General features: G+C 33.7%; 2 protein-coding genes across 2 annotated transcripts in view; both read left to right on the top strand.

Annotated features, from left to right (window-relative positions):
- LOC111996497 (probable leucine-rich repeat receptor-like serine/threonine-protein kinase At3g14840) overlaps positions 1-14,742 on the top strand; it is a 71,222-nt gene that overhangs the window by 1,303 nt on the left and 55,177 nt on the right.
- The window catches only part of LOC111996496 (probable leucine-rich repeat receptor-like serine/threonine-protein kinase At3g14840), a gene marked incomplete in the record, with an annotated part of 19,456 nt that continues 8,010 nt past the window's right edge, over positions 3,297-14,742 (top strand). The window contains 14 exon segments of the mRNA XM_065765315.1: positions 3,297-3,480; positions 5,523-5,594; positions 5,685-5,753; positions 5,831-5,902; positions 6,159-6,230; positions 6,358-6,429; positions 6,568-6,639; positions 6,731-6,802; positions 6,932-7,003; positions 7,096-7,167; positions 7,697-7,765; positions 8,118-8,183; positions 9,684-9,746; positions 9,838-9,865. Coding sequence (XP_065621387.1) covers positions 5,587-5,594; positions 5,685-5,753; positions 5,831-5,902; positions 6,159-6,230; positions 6,358-6,429; positions 6,568-6,639; positions 6,731-6,802; positions 6,932-7,003; positions 7,096-7,167; positions 7,697-7,765; positions 8,118-8,183; positions 9,684-9,746; positions 9,838-9,865 — 807 coding nt within the window.

Raw genomic sequence — 14,742 nt, 5'->3', positions numbered from 1 at the left:
AAAATTTAGAATTAACTTTGTCATCAATAGAAACACTAAAAGGTATTAGGTGAGATTCAAGCCTCTCAACCTATTATGTTGAAATGAAGGCATTAACAAACTCGGTGCCACCTCATTAGCCCAACCATTTTAGTACTTTTCATAGATAGATAGGGTACCCATAGTCAATTGTCCCAATGAAAGTGCCCAATTGCTTATTCAATTTCTCATAGCTCAAAATAAAATGTGGGAGAAGAAAAGACCTTGAGATAACTTCGAAGATTTTGATTTGAATTCTTTTAATTTGCTTGATCCATTAATGAGGCATTACAATTGGATTTTTTTCCCTTTCTTAAAATTTTTAATGCGCATCTCAATGTTCAAGTTCCGCAGTGATAAGTTTTTATGATTCTAATTTGAATTCACAGCTTAAATGACTATTTTCTCCACCCATAATAGCTAATAGTAACTTAGTCCTTAAGATTTATTGTGAAAATATTGCGGATATAACATTTTTAAGTTAAACTTTAATTTATATTTTTATGATCATAATATTACATTATTTGAATTTATTACTTGGTCAAGGAATTTGAATGCTATTGACTATATTAAATCTAAAGCCAACAAAAAAGGTAAAAGGTTAAAAGGAAATTGATTAAGTTTGATTTATCATGCAGTGAAAGCCCTTAGTGAAATAGCTGAACAATTGGGAAAGAAAGACTGGAATATCAATGTGGAACAATGCATAAATGACCTAAGTTGGTTAACGCCAAGATTGGATTGGAGGCCACCATGCAACAATTCTCTCTTTTGCAATTGCTCCTACCCTGATAGTTTATGCCACGTCGTTGCATTGTAAGTAAAAGTTAAACTTTTATTTTGCTAATCAACCAAAAGAGCAGACTGCATAGTGTGAAAATTTTCTCCTCATTAGATGGAAGAAGTGGCAGCTGGTTTAGCTTATTAGGGTTTACCGTAGCTTCTTCCTTCTTTATATATATATATATATATGTATTAAACTTTAAATTTTAGATGGATACTTGAGTACCCAGTTGGCTTACCTCCAAAGACTTATTTAATTGAATTACCCATTTGGGTCTTGTCCATTTAACCCGAATATTATCCAAATTAAGTGGGTCATAGGTGATTTAATAGGTTTAGGTAAAAATTGTCACCTCTACTATGTACGGGTCTTATTGTATTGCTTGAGAAATTATACAATATGTAGAATTTGTTTTATTCAAGGCAAAAACACTATTTTGGTCCCTATGTTTTGGTATTAGTCAATTTGGTCTCTACTATTGTAAACTTACAATCAATTTGGTCACTGCCGTTAACTCACTAACGGAAAATGCTTATGTGGCAAACAGTTTGTACATTTGGCTTATTTAATATTAAAAAATTGTATCAGATACTGATGTATCTAAGTTTAAGTGGCCATGTCAGCGCCTAGGTGGCAAAAAAAACCACATCAACTTTAAAAAATAATTTTCTTTTCTTTACTAATTTTTTCCGTCTTGTATTTATTTCTTCTAAGTTTCTCACAATTTTCTTTACCTGGCAGAATTTCATTTTTATTTTATTGATTTTGTTTTTTTTTTTTCCTTTCTTGCAATTTCTTGGTAACTAAACAATAATTTAGTCCAACAATCTTAAATCAGCATAGGCAATGTTGTTTCTAAAAGACTAAATCTTCGCCTAAAAGAAAACCCAGATGCAGATCCACCAAATCCAGTTTCAAACTAATTCTAGATATTTCAAACAAAAGCCCCAAATTCAAAGATTCAAACTAATCCTAAAATCCTTGACTACAAACCCAAATCCACCAATACCCTAACCGTCCAATACCATCTTAAACCCAAATCCACAACAGAGCTTGATTTGTGGCCAACAACCCCAAAGAAAACCAAATCCAATTGATCCTGACCCACCTAACTCGGATCTCCTCGTCTCAAGCTCGACCATTATGGACCTAGCCTCGGATCGTTGCCACCTTGTGCAACAATAGCATCCCATGGGCTCCTTATCGCACATGGACATTGGTCAGAACAATGGAGTTTGAGTTGAAGGATTGGCTATGGCGTTGGAGTGACAATGATTGTTGTTGGGTTTGGCTCCTCATCACGCAGAGAGAGAGAGAGAAAGAGAGATAGGAAATACTATTATTTAAGAAATTTGGTTTTATTTTTGTGAGATAGTAGGTTTATAAAAAACAAAAAGACAAAAATATATATAAAAGCTTATGTGGCTTTTTTCACCACCTAAGTGTTGACATGGCCACTTAAACTTAGACACATCAGCATCTAATCTAATATTTAAATATTAAATATGCTAAATGTGTAAATTGTTTGCCACATAAGCATTTTTCGTTAGTGATTTAACGGTAAGAATCAAATTGACTGTAAGTTTAAAATAGTAGGGATATTACTTTTGGAGCATGTGTAAAAGTGTGTAAAATAGTTTGTGTGTAATAAATATTGTGGGAGAACTTTCGTCTCGGCCCCTAATCAGGTATTGTCCTCTTTGGAAACAGCGTTAAGCCTATCCTCAAGGGTTTGTTCATTCCCACATCGGGGAGAGATGCCTCCCACCCATGCTTTATAAGCCTTTGGCCTAAGGATGAGTGTACAGGACAATACCTGATTGGGGGCCGAGATGCACGTCCTCCTAAAAATACTATTCTTTAAAATTTTGGGAAACTGATCCCCTTTATTCCAATTGAATCTTGATTCTCTCAAATTTTTAGTTGGTTGTAAGTGCATAATATTAATTTAATTTTTTTTTAAATGAGATGGAAATAGAGCATTAATAAGAGATCTTATCCCAAAACTTTATTAATACTTTCCCTCTTTTTTATCTCTCTCTCTCTCCCTCTTTATCTAAGCAATTCAAAATATCCTCGTCACACAGGATTCTTAAAGAGCAGGATCTCGGCGGTGTGCTTCCACGATCTCTGGTGAAGTTACCCTACCTGATGTACCTGTAAGAAAGAGTACCCATTATTTGTTTTACTAATTACCACGCCCATAATTGATTTAACCACATAATTGCACAATTTCCTCTTGATTATAGTGATCTCAGTCGTAACTTCCTTGGTGGTAACATACCCCACGAATTTAGTCCTTAAGATTTATTGTGAAAATATTGCGGATATAACATTTTTAAGTTAAACTTTAATTTATATTTTTATGATCATAATATTACATTATTTGAATTTATTACTTGGTCAAGGAATTTGAATGCTATTGACTATATTAAATCTAAAGCCAACAAAAAAGGTAAAAGGTTAAAAGGAAATTGATTAAGTTTGATTTATCATGCAGTGAAAGCCCTTAGTGAAATAGCTGAACAATTGGGAAAGAAAGACTGGAATATCAATGTGGAACAATGCATAAATGACCTAAGTTGGTTAACGCCAAGATTGGATTGGAGGCCACCATGCAACAATTCTCTCTTTTGCAATTGCTCCTACCCTGATAGTTTATGCCACGTCGTTGCATTGTAAGTAAAAGTTAAACTTTTATTTTGCTAATCAACCAAAAGAGCAGACTGCATAGTGTGAAAATTTTCTCCTCATTAGATGGAAGAAGTGGCAGCTGGTTTAGCTTATTAGGGTTTACCGTAGCTTCTTCCTTCTTTATATATATATATATATATGTATTAAACTTTAAATTTTAGATGGATACTTGAGTACCCAGTTGGCTTACCTCCAAAGACTTATTTAATTGAATTACCCATTTGGGTCTTGTCCATTTAACCCGAATATTATCCAAATTAAGTGGGTCATAGGTGATTTAATAGGTTTAGGTAAAAATTGTCACCTCTACTATGTACGGGTCTTATTGTATTGCTTGAGAAATTATACAATATGTAGAATTTGTTTTATTCAAGGCAAAAACACTATTTTGGTCCCTATGTTTTGGTATTAGTCAATTTGGTCTCTACTATTGTAAACTTACAATCAATTTGGTCACTGCCGTTAACTCACTAACGGAAAATGCTTATGTGGCAAACAGTTTGTACATTTGGCTTATTTAATATTAAAAAATTGTATCAGATACTGATGTATCTAAGTTTAAGTGGCCATGTCAGCGCCTAGGTGGCAAAAAAAACCACATCAACTTTAAAAAATAATTTTCTTTTCTTTACTAATTTTTTCCGTCTTGTATTTATTTCTTCTAAGTTTCTCACAATTTTCTTTACCTGGCAGAATTTCATTTTTATTTTATTGATTTTGTTTTTTTTTTTTCCTTTCTTGCAATTTCTTGGTAACTAAACAATAATTTAGTCCAACAATCTTAAATCAGCATAGGCAATGTTGTTTCTAAAAGACTAAATCTTCGCCTAAAAGAAAACCCAGATGCAGATCCACCAAATCCAGTTTCAAACTAATTCTAGATATTTCAAACAAAAGCCCCAAATTCAAAGATTCAAACTAATCCTAAAATCCTTGACTACAAACCCAAATCCACCAATACCCTAACCGTCCAATACCATATTAAACCCAAATCCACAACAGAGCTTGATTTGTGGCCAACAACCCCAAAGAAAACCAAATCCAATTGATCCTGACCCACCTAACTCGGATCTCCTCGTCTCAAGCTCGACCATTATGGACCTAGCCTCGGATCGTTGCCACCTTGTGCAACAATAGCATCCCATGGGCTCCTTATCGCACATGGACATTGGTCAGAACAATGGAGTTTGAGTTGAAGGATTGGCTATGGCGTTGGAGTGACAATGATTGTTGTTGGGTTTGGCTCCTCATCACGCAGAGAGAGAGAGAGAAAGAGAGATAGGAAATACTATTATTTAAGAAATTTGGTTTTATTTTTGTGAGATAGTAGGTTTATAAAAAACAAAAAGACAAAAATATATATAAAAGCTTATGTGGCTTTTTTCACCACCTAAGTGTTGACATGGCCACTTAAACTTAGACACATCAGCATCTAATCTAATATTTAAATATTAAATATGCTAAATGTGTAAATTGTTTGCCACATAAGCATTTTTCGTTAGTGATTTAACGGTAAGAATCAAATTGACTGTAAGTTTAAAATAGTAGGGATATTACTTTTGGAGCATGTGTAAAAGTGTGTAAAATAGTTTGTGTGTAATAAATATTGTGGGAGAACTTTCGTCTCGGCCCCTAATCAGGTATTGTCCTCTTTGGAAACAGCGTTAAGCCTATCCTCAAGAGTTTGTTCATTCCCACATCGGGGAGAGATGCCTCCCACCCATGTCTTATAAGCCTTTGGCCTAAGGATGAGTGTACCACTAGTAGTGGTACACGGTGGGAGGCAGGACAATACCTGATTGGGGGCCGAGATGCACGTCCTCCTAAAAATACTATTCTTTAAAATTTTGGGAAATTTTTAGTTGGTTGTAAGTGCATAATATTAATTTAATTTTTTTTTAAATGAGATGGAAATAGAGCATTAATAAGAGATCTTATCCTAAAACTTTATTAATACTTTCCCTCTTTTTTATCTCTCTTTCTCTCCCTCTTTATCTAAGCAATTCAAAATATCCTCGTCACACAGGATTCTTAAAGAGCAGGATCTCGGCGGTGTGCTTCCACGATCTCTGGTGAAGTTACCCTACCTGATGTACCTGTAAGAAAGAGTACCCATTATTTGTTTTACTAATTACCACGCCCATAATTGATTTAACCACATAATTGCACAATTTCCTCTTGATTATAGTGATCTCAGTCGTAACTTCCTTGGTGGTAACATACCCCACGAATGGGCTTCTACGAAGTTGGAATTTTTGTAAGTGATTCCTCAGTTCATGTCCAAGATTAGCCATTAAAGGCTCATTCTTATTTAATTAAATGAATTTGCTACAGGTCCCTCTCTATGAACAACTTATCAGGACCAATTCCAAGCTTCTTGGGAAGCGTTACCACACTTAGATATATGTATGCTCTTATTTTATCATTTTTTTTGGAAAATGCTCAAGTTACTGAAAGTTACAAACTGATATGGCAATAAAAGTGATTAGTAGACGTCTATCACCTAATGAATGAATGTTTGAATTGTTTATTGGTGATTGGTGACTCAGAGCACAAAAAATTGAAGTATTTCTATCATCACTCGTCATATAGACAGTAAATTATGTCATACTTCCATTTGGTCTAACCGGCTTTAATATTTACGAATATATTATACATTCAGGAATATCAAGAACAATATGTTTTCAGGAATGGTTCCCCTTGAGCTTGGAAAGTTGGTTAACTTGGAGAATTTGTGAGTTTCTCTGTGTTTTTTCCCTTAATATTTCAAATAAATTTTGATTTGTCATTTCTAAAATGTCATTGATTTGATTAATCCTGAACACATGAAATGACCTCAACTTTAATTTTGGTGACTGTAGCATTCTTAGTGCTAACAATCTCTCGGGAGAGTTGCCATTCGCAATTACTAAGTTGACCAAATTAACGGAGCTGTAAGTGTTTAAAACCTTTTTTGTGACTGGTAGTACTTTTAGATTTTCCTTGAAAAAAATCTTAGTCATTTTGGTGATTGTAGCATTCTTCTTGTTTGTATTTTGTTCAATAATGTTTCTGTTTTGGGATACATGCAGTAGAATTAGCAGTAACAACTTCACTGGAAGAATGCCTGACTTTTTCCGAAGTTGGAAACAACTTGAGAAATTGTATGTGCTTTTCTAACATCCTTATCTAAATCTCTTTATAGTAAAAGGTTTCAGGTGTGATCTAAATCCATTTGAAATGTGTTGTTAACAGAGAGATCCAAGCTAGTGGTTTTGAGGGGCCAATTCCTTCTAGCATTTCTATCTTGAGTAACTTAACAGAGCTGTGAGTTTTGCCTGCTAAGTTAGACTTCTTGTGTCGTATAATCACTAGGATATAGTCATTTAATTTTTAAATTTAAGATTTTTTTTTTCCTGAGGAACTAATGGTTATTGATGATGAAACTCCATGTAGAAGGATCAGTGACTTAGTTGGAGAGGCTTCAAAATTTCCAAACTTAAGTAGCATGACAAACATGACAAAATTGTAAGCCTTTCTTTTGTTGTAAAGTGCAATGAATTGGAATGATACAAAGTTTATAGCAGGTTCACCTTACCTGATGTTTGTTTACATTGCAGGATGTTGAGGAGCTGTAATATCTTTGGACAAATTCCTAAATATATATCAAACATGATACAACTCAAAATTTTGTAGTTCTTCTATACTTTCTCTTTTACTGGAAAATAAGTGAACTGCAGCCTTATACGATTGGACAAAACATGCACAATTATCCCATTACTTATTATACATGCATATGAAAGTTCAAATCGAAATTATAAATTAAGAAGTTTAAAGACTTCGACTTTCTATAATTCTTTATTCTCTAGAACTTAGAGGACGTAATTATTTTAATAAAAATTGTGGCAAAAATCATAATTAGAAAAGAAAAAATAAAAATTTTGGCAATATTTTATAAAGTTAAAAAAGAAACAAGGCTAAATTGGGAACTATTTGACAGAGATGTGGTATCTGAGCTAAAATTTGTATCCTCTGATTGATTGAATATTTTTGGTGTTTCTCTATCATTTTGTTTTCACAAAATATAATTTTTTCGATTTTGACTTACATGCTTTTTAGTAGTGGGCATTTTTGTTTTATAAGTTTTTCTATATTCAGTTGTACAGTAATATAAACCATCTTTTCTGTTATTATGACATCTGTATTGTTATATTCTTACAGAGATCTCAGCTTCAATAGATTGGAGGGACATATTCCAGATCTGCATGATCTAAATTTTTTGAAGTTCATGTAAGCTTCACTACTAAACCCTTAATCAGATTCAATTGTAGAGTAAATTCAAACAAACATTCAAGCAGCTAGAGCACACAACGATATGTAACCTAAAAGGACCTTATATAATTGGGTTTGGACAATGAGTTTTGGTCAACATCTATGGGTCAATCTGTGAGGAACTTCACTCCGCATACACCTAAAACTAGAATCCTCTACATAGACTAACCTAAAAGGACCTAATTGGGCCTTTTAAGAAAATTTGGTATTCAAATATTACCAAAATTACAAAAGAAAATAGAGCAAGGCCCTCAAATATAGTCATGCTATTAAATGTTTATTGATGATATTGTGTTCTCTTACTAAATAGGTATCTGACAAGCAATTTTCTCAATGGACCTATTCCAGAATTCATCAAGGACAGAGACAATCGCTTGTACGGTTTTATCCTAAATTCTACATCAATTTTGCAATTTTGTGTGACTCTAGACAAACAATAAGTTTAGAGTCACAAAAAAATTAACAACTCTTGAGATGGCAAGTTATTAGTAGGTAAAAAAGTGATGTCAATGATGGGCTTATATGAGAACCAATGAAACTCGCCAACTTAATTGTTGTCTATAGAATTACTCTTGCACAAACATATTTTTAATGTTACTTACTTCACGATATTAGAACAGTGTTATACGTAAGATATATTACTCTACACGTTATCATAATGCTACTTTAGGGACTTTATATATACATTACCCAAAATCTTTCTTTTCCTAGATAATTTCGAGAAGAAAGCCTACAGTGATAACATTGACTGACAATTAATTCAAACTTCAAAAGGACATATTTTCTGTGATGCTGTTTCTGAATTATTGAAACAATTTCTTTTTACCAATTTTATATCCATTTTGAATAATTTAAGGTATTAATAATTTTGGCTAAATACTCTTATAAAGTATCAATTTGTCTTTTTGTTGCGAGTTGTAGTGAATCATGTTAAGTCCATGTTTTTTTTGGCTTAATTTGGTTATAATTAATTCTCTCATTTTTATGCTTTTTTTTTTTGGGCATTATTGTTTTTGGGTAGAATGTACTTGAGCTAGGTCAAATCTTGGTCAAAGCTACATTCTGCACCCTGCCTGCGACCTGCTTAGCCTACAAGTTGACACGTGGAAGCTAAAGATGGAGTCTTTTATTTATGCAAGTCGCAACTAGCGGTCGCAAGCTGCATGCATACAGAATGTCTTGCACAGGCCTGATCTGATTTTTCCAACTTTAACATATAAGCCAAGAAACACACTCTCTGGATGTTGGATGTGTGAAAAGAGTGTGAGCAAATCTCATAAACCAAGAGTGAGCATTGTTCATCCCAACCTTTGTATGAGAGAGAGAAACCATGACGTTAGAGTGAATTCTTTCATTCTTTCTTCTCCTTTCCCTCTCACCATTAATATATTTGAAGGAGGATATTTTAACCATCATATTCTTCACCATATTTGAGTGTTAGAGAATTGATTAGTTTGGAAGCCGTTGGAGTTGTCTCAAATCCAAATCAAGTTTGGTGGCTCAAGTACTTAGGGGATATAGACTTGGAGTGTTTATAATCATCCTTGTACTGCAACTATTCATACTAGTGGAGTTTTCTAATAGTAGTGTCAGCAGAGAGGTTTTTTCCACCCAACTACTTGGGTTTTCCTCTTTGTAAACACGTCTTTGTGTTTACATTTGGTTTGATTTATTTTCCAAATTTTCATATTACTATTTATATGTTTTAGTTCATTCGTGAGTATGCTTGCGATATGAAATTTTGGATAAACACATATATTAGACTAATTGGTTGATTTTGTCTTATTTTGTTTAAGCTATAAAATTGGATTAAGGGGTCTAAATATTATGCTAAGGTGTTAATAGCATTTCTCAAGTTCTAATATAATTTGTGCAGCCAAATAGATCTTTCTTACAATAATTTGTCAGAGCACTCTGCACCACCCTGTCGACAAAATTTGTAAGTTTCTGCCTACTGGAGCTCTACACACTTTTCTCTCTTCATAACCTTTCCAATTTTCTGAAACTAACTGATTTTTCCATTGCGCCAGAAATTTGTTCAAAAGCTTTTCTGGAAGGAACAACTCGTAAGCTTCAAACTTGTAGACTCCTAAGAAGAACCAAAGCTTTTTTTTTTTTTTTTTTTTTTTAATTTTAAAGTCTCTTTAAGGTCAATATGTGGTGCATAGTAAGTGGTAAGGGCTATCACGATCCATTTTGCAATTAGAGCAAGGATAGGGCGCGTGTACTTGGATCCCACACAAGTGTGCATCATACTAAGCAAGCCCATAAAGTACCCACAAATGAGCGTGGAAAGAGGCCCAACAAAATATATTATCACCAATGACGCTAGATCAAAGTAGGAAGATGCAACAAGAGGTTCCCATGGAAGTGGACGTATAAGGTTCTCATGAATGAGCATATGGGGTTAACACATGGTTCTCATGGATGGCATATGAGAGGAAAATGGATGACACACAAAGAGAAGAAGAGCTCGTAGGAAAGAAGGAGCAAGTAAGACTTGTTCGTGGCCTACAAAGAGTTCTCAAAACCTATAAAGAGGCAATGGCTCACACGACTGAGAGATAGATTGTTAGGAATAAATGTGTTTGGATGTCTCACGTGGAGAAAATGTAAATGATTAGGGATTTAATATAACATAACTTGGTCCAAACCCTTAGGCTTAAGCTTTTCGGTTATCGTCTTCTTATATGTTATATTGACCTCTTAATTAGATTCTCCACAAAGTGCTATCTCCCAAAAAAGTGATGAGTGTTCATTAGTGGGTCCCACCAAGTAGAATGAGGAAGACTCCCATGTCCACTATGTAAAAGGTTCAACTTAGTGGCTAGTCCAAGGAAATTGTGCTTGTTGGGTGACTCACATTGTTGTGCAAGGAAGACTCTATGTTTGTTGTTCGTGGTTGAGTAAAGGGCACTCTATTGGTGATGGTAATGGATGACACCAAGAATTATTAAGAAAAAGGCTTCCAAATGAAGTGTAGTCAAAAGTGACGTAGTAGAAGGCTCACAAGTGAAGGGGGATTTGTTACAATATTCACATGTGAATGACGTAATTAATTAAAAGGTGAAGTCCTACACAGGAAAATAACCACAAGAGTGAGTGATTAATACAACATAAGAGGGCTCAAACCCATTGGCTAAACTTTTGGTTAAGTAGTGTCCTTATATTTATATTAACTTCTCAAATGAAGTCTCACCAAGATGTTATCTCCAAACACAAGCCTATCTTACAAACCACCAAAGGATATACTTGAGCATGAATAGTGACAATAACAATAAGAAGGATTTTAAATATAAATAATAAAGTTTTATTGATGTTAAAAACTATGATTCACCCAAAGTATAAAGGGAGTATACAAATGGGGCTATTAAATCAATCACTTAAATTACACAAATCTATCAAATCACTAATTGAAAGTATAGTATAACTACACAAAATTGACATCCAATCCAACAAAATTCTAAAGAAAAATAGTTCAAGGTCAAGCAAACTTATAATCAAAACATTGGTTATTCCTATCCCTACAAAAAAAATAACATCAAACAGTGAGGGGTAGCCAACCAAATTCAACCATTTTGATGAAGACCATAACGCCATTGCCAACAAGCTAGTAACTCAACGACAATCATGGACTTCTCCCAACAAACTCTAAACAAGCCAAACACCATAGACCATAAATTAGTAGCAATAGGTCAATGGAGTAATAGGTGTTCGCTATTCCCTGTTTCATTTACATATATAACACCAACCCAAAATCCAAACACTCTATTTCTATAAATTGTCAATTGTCAAAATCTTCCCAAGGAAATAGTCCATACAAAAAAGCAACTCTAAACGGGATTTTTGACTTCCATATGCTTTTCCAAGGGAATGACTGATCATTAGCATTAAGCAAGACCTGATAGTACCCATTAACCCTAAACCCTTTTTCTTAGCTACAATCCAACAAATCTTGTCCTTACCACTTCCCTTCATTGGAATGCCATAGATGGAGTGTATAAAATTTGATAGGCACTCTAATTCCCAATCATGAATAGCTTTCATGAAATTCGCATTCTAATGAAGGACCATAATGGTGAATTTCATAAGATCAGCCGCACTAGTCTCCTTATCAGAGGTAATCTAGAATACTCAAAGAAAGCACCTCATTGGAGAGCTGCCCCACACCACAAATCATACCAAATCTTCACTCTATACCTTTCCCTTACTTCATATTGGATGAAATTGGGTCAGCCTTATCTTATAGTTTTTCACAAACTAACTCCATAAGGAGCAAAAACTTAATTGTAACACCAATTTCCCCACTCACAACCATACTTTCCTCAATTAATCCTTCTCCAAAGTGCATCCCTCTTAATCTGTTAGGTTCTAAAGATTTAGATTTAAATATTTAGAATCCACATTTGTATTGTGTTAGCAAACTGAGAACTAAACATGTCTAGACTAGGTTTTTAGGCAATGCTTTAAAGTGGTTGTCTCAAGGTTCAAGTCCAGCTGATTGCAGAAAAAGGGAGTGTGATTCTGTCTTGCTCGACCGATCGAGAATTAGGCTTGACCGATCGAAAATCACAAGTCTAGTTTTTTTTTGCAGAATTTTAAATAGGCCCAAGCTCGTGAAAACGTTTAGGATTTATCTAAACTTCTCCACATAAAAGGGAAACCCTAGCCATGTTTTGAAGACTTTTAGAAGACTTGTGTGTTACTCTTTGTGAGATCTAAGAGGTTTTGTATTTTCTAACTACACAAGAATCTACCAAAGCCAAAACTACAATCAAATTTTGGTAGAACATAGTTGCTGCATCAAAATCATTACTGAAGGTGATCTGAAACCTTTAAGTGAGATCTCAAGGTCACAAACAAGGCAGCTTGTGTTGGTGTAAATCCAAGAAGAGAAGGAGTCCATGGATTTGGAGCTTGCATGTGGTCGTATCAGTAAGTTACTACATGAGGTAGCAATAGATTTAGGGTTAAATCTAATTGTAAAAATTTCAATTATCTTATAGTGGATTTAATTTAACTTGAGGATAATTAGGTCAAATCTTCCCCAAGTTTTTACCTTGAAACGTTTGTTTCATTGGTTTTTTTGAGTCATCATATCATGGTGTTATTTATTTTTCCGCATCTTTGCATGATATGATTTATTTGTTTTTAACCTAGATCTGAAAATTAATCTAAGTAATCACTTGGTTAATAAATTAGGTTAAACAGTCTGTTTAAGGGGTGTAAACGAACAAACATAATCCTAATCTCCACAACCACTTCCCTTATAAAGCTTCATTGAAATGCCTCAAACTCCTAATGGTCAACCCTCTTGCTGGAAAGGACCAACCTTAGTCCAATTCACTAGATGAAATTTGGACTCATTCTCAAAACCACTCTATAAAAAGTTTGATGAAATTATTCAATCCGACTAAAGACATCAGCTGGAATAGGAAATAAAGAGAAGAAGTATAGGAAAATTAGATAAAGTACTTTTAATTATAGTGACTCTATGTCTCTTGGATAAGTATAACTGTTTTCACCCACAAACTGCCCTTCCATCTTCTCTAAAATAGCATTCCAAATAGTCTTCTTCTTATATTTATCAACAAAAGGAAGGCCTAAATATTTCATTGGAAGCGAGCCCCACTTACAACCTAAGCCATCCACCAACTCCTCAATGTTAGGAACTGCCCCACATGAACCAATTTAGACTTGCCCAAGTTTATTTTCAGACCCAACACAACATTTGAACTAGATAAATGCCAAATGAATTATCAGAAGCTGATCCATATCAGCACCAAAAAATCATAGTATTATTTGCAAAGAGATGATGAGACACCATCAAAGTGTTTCCTACTGAATTATGCACACTGAAACCTGACAATCGACCTTCATGCATAGCCTTATCCAACATTCTACTAATTGCATCTATAACTATGACAAACAACGAAGGAGACAAGGGGTCTCGTTGTCTTAACTCCCTATATTCTCAAAAACCCACAAGGAGACCAGTTAATAAGGATAGAGAACCAAACCATGTATAGGCATAAGTGGAATAAACAAAATGGGTAGGGCCTAGGATTTGTTGGAATTAGCTCCAAGTAGTGAAAAAATAAAAAATAAAAAAAAATACAGCCAATAAGTACTAACCAAGCATGGGAGAATTATAAGAACCCAAGAATCAGTACATAGACTTTCTTGGAACTATTTGTAGACCTGCGCGTTGTGCGTGATAATTTTTTAGATAAAATACTATTTTAGTCCCTAGATTTTGTATAGAAATTTTTTTTTTTAATTTTTTTTTGTATTATTATACTTTTCATATTCTAGTTTATAACATTTCTTATCATTATCATATATTTATGAGATTAAATTTAGTAAATATGTAGTGTGAAACTCATGTTTTACCTCTTCAATTCTAACATGCCACATTATCTTATTACATATTTGAGAATAAACACAACCACACTCAATAAATTCAAATTCTTATATATAAATCCAACCAAATTGGAAGTTTATTGAGATGTTATTAGGTATGGTATGATATATTAAATTTTAAGTAAAATGTTGATGTGGCAATCTCTTATTGGATGATGTAAAACATGAGTTTTACACTCTATCTTTACCAAATTCGAACTCTATATTTATTAGTTGATGATTTGCAAAACATAGACATTAAATAAGAGGTAGAATTGTTCATTAAATTTTTTTAAGTTATGGTGTATGCAAATTATGATTATATATATATATATATATATGGTTAAATGAAATGTCAAAAAATAAGATTATAAAATTTTTCAACTTTATTTCCAATATAATTTCTAAATTACTGGAGAATTTTTTTTTTTTTTTTTTTTTTTTTTTACAATATAGAATTTCTACTAACCTAATTTAGATGTATATGTATGTGAAGCTCTCTCTTGGAGATTTGAACCCGGCCCTTACCCCCC

Source organism: Quercus suber, unplaced genomic scaffold (assembly GCF_002906115.3).
Source record: "Quercus suber isolate HL8 unplaced genomic scaffold, Cork oak 2.0 scaffold_621, whole genome shotgun sequence".
In the NCBI taxonomy this organism is placed as follows: domain Eukaryota; kingdom Viridiplantae; phylum Streptophyta; class Magnoliopsida; order Fagales; family Fagaceae; genus Quercus; species Quercus suber.
This window is presented reverse-complemented; position numbering and strand designations above follow the sequence as displayed.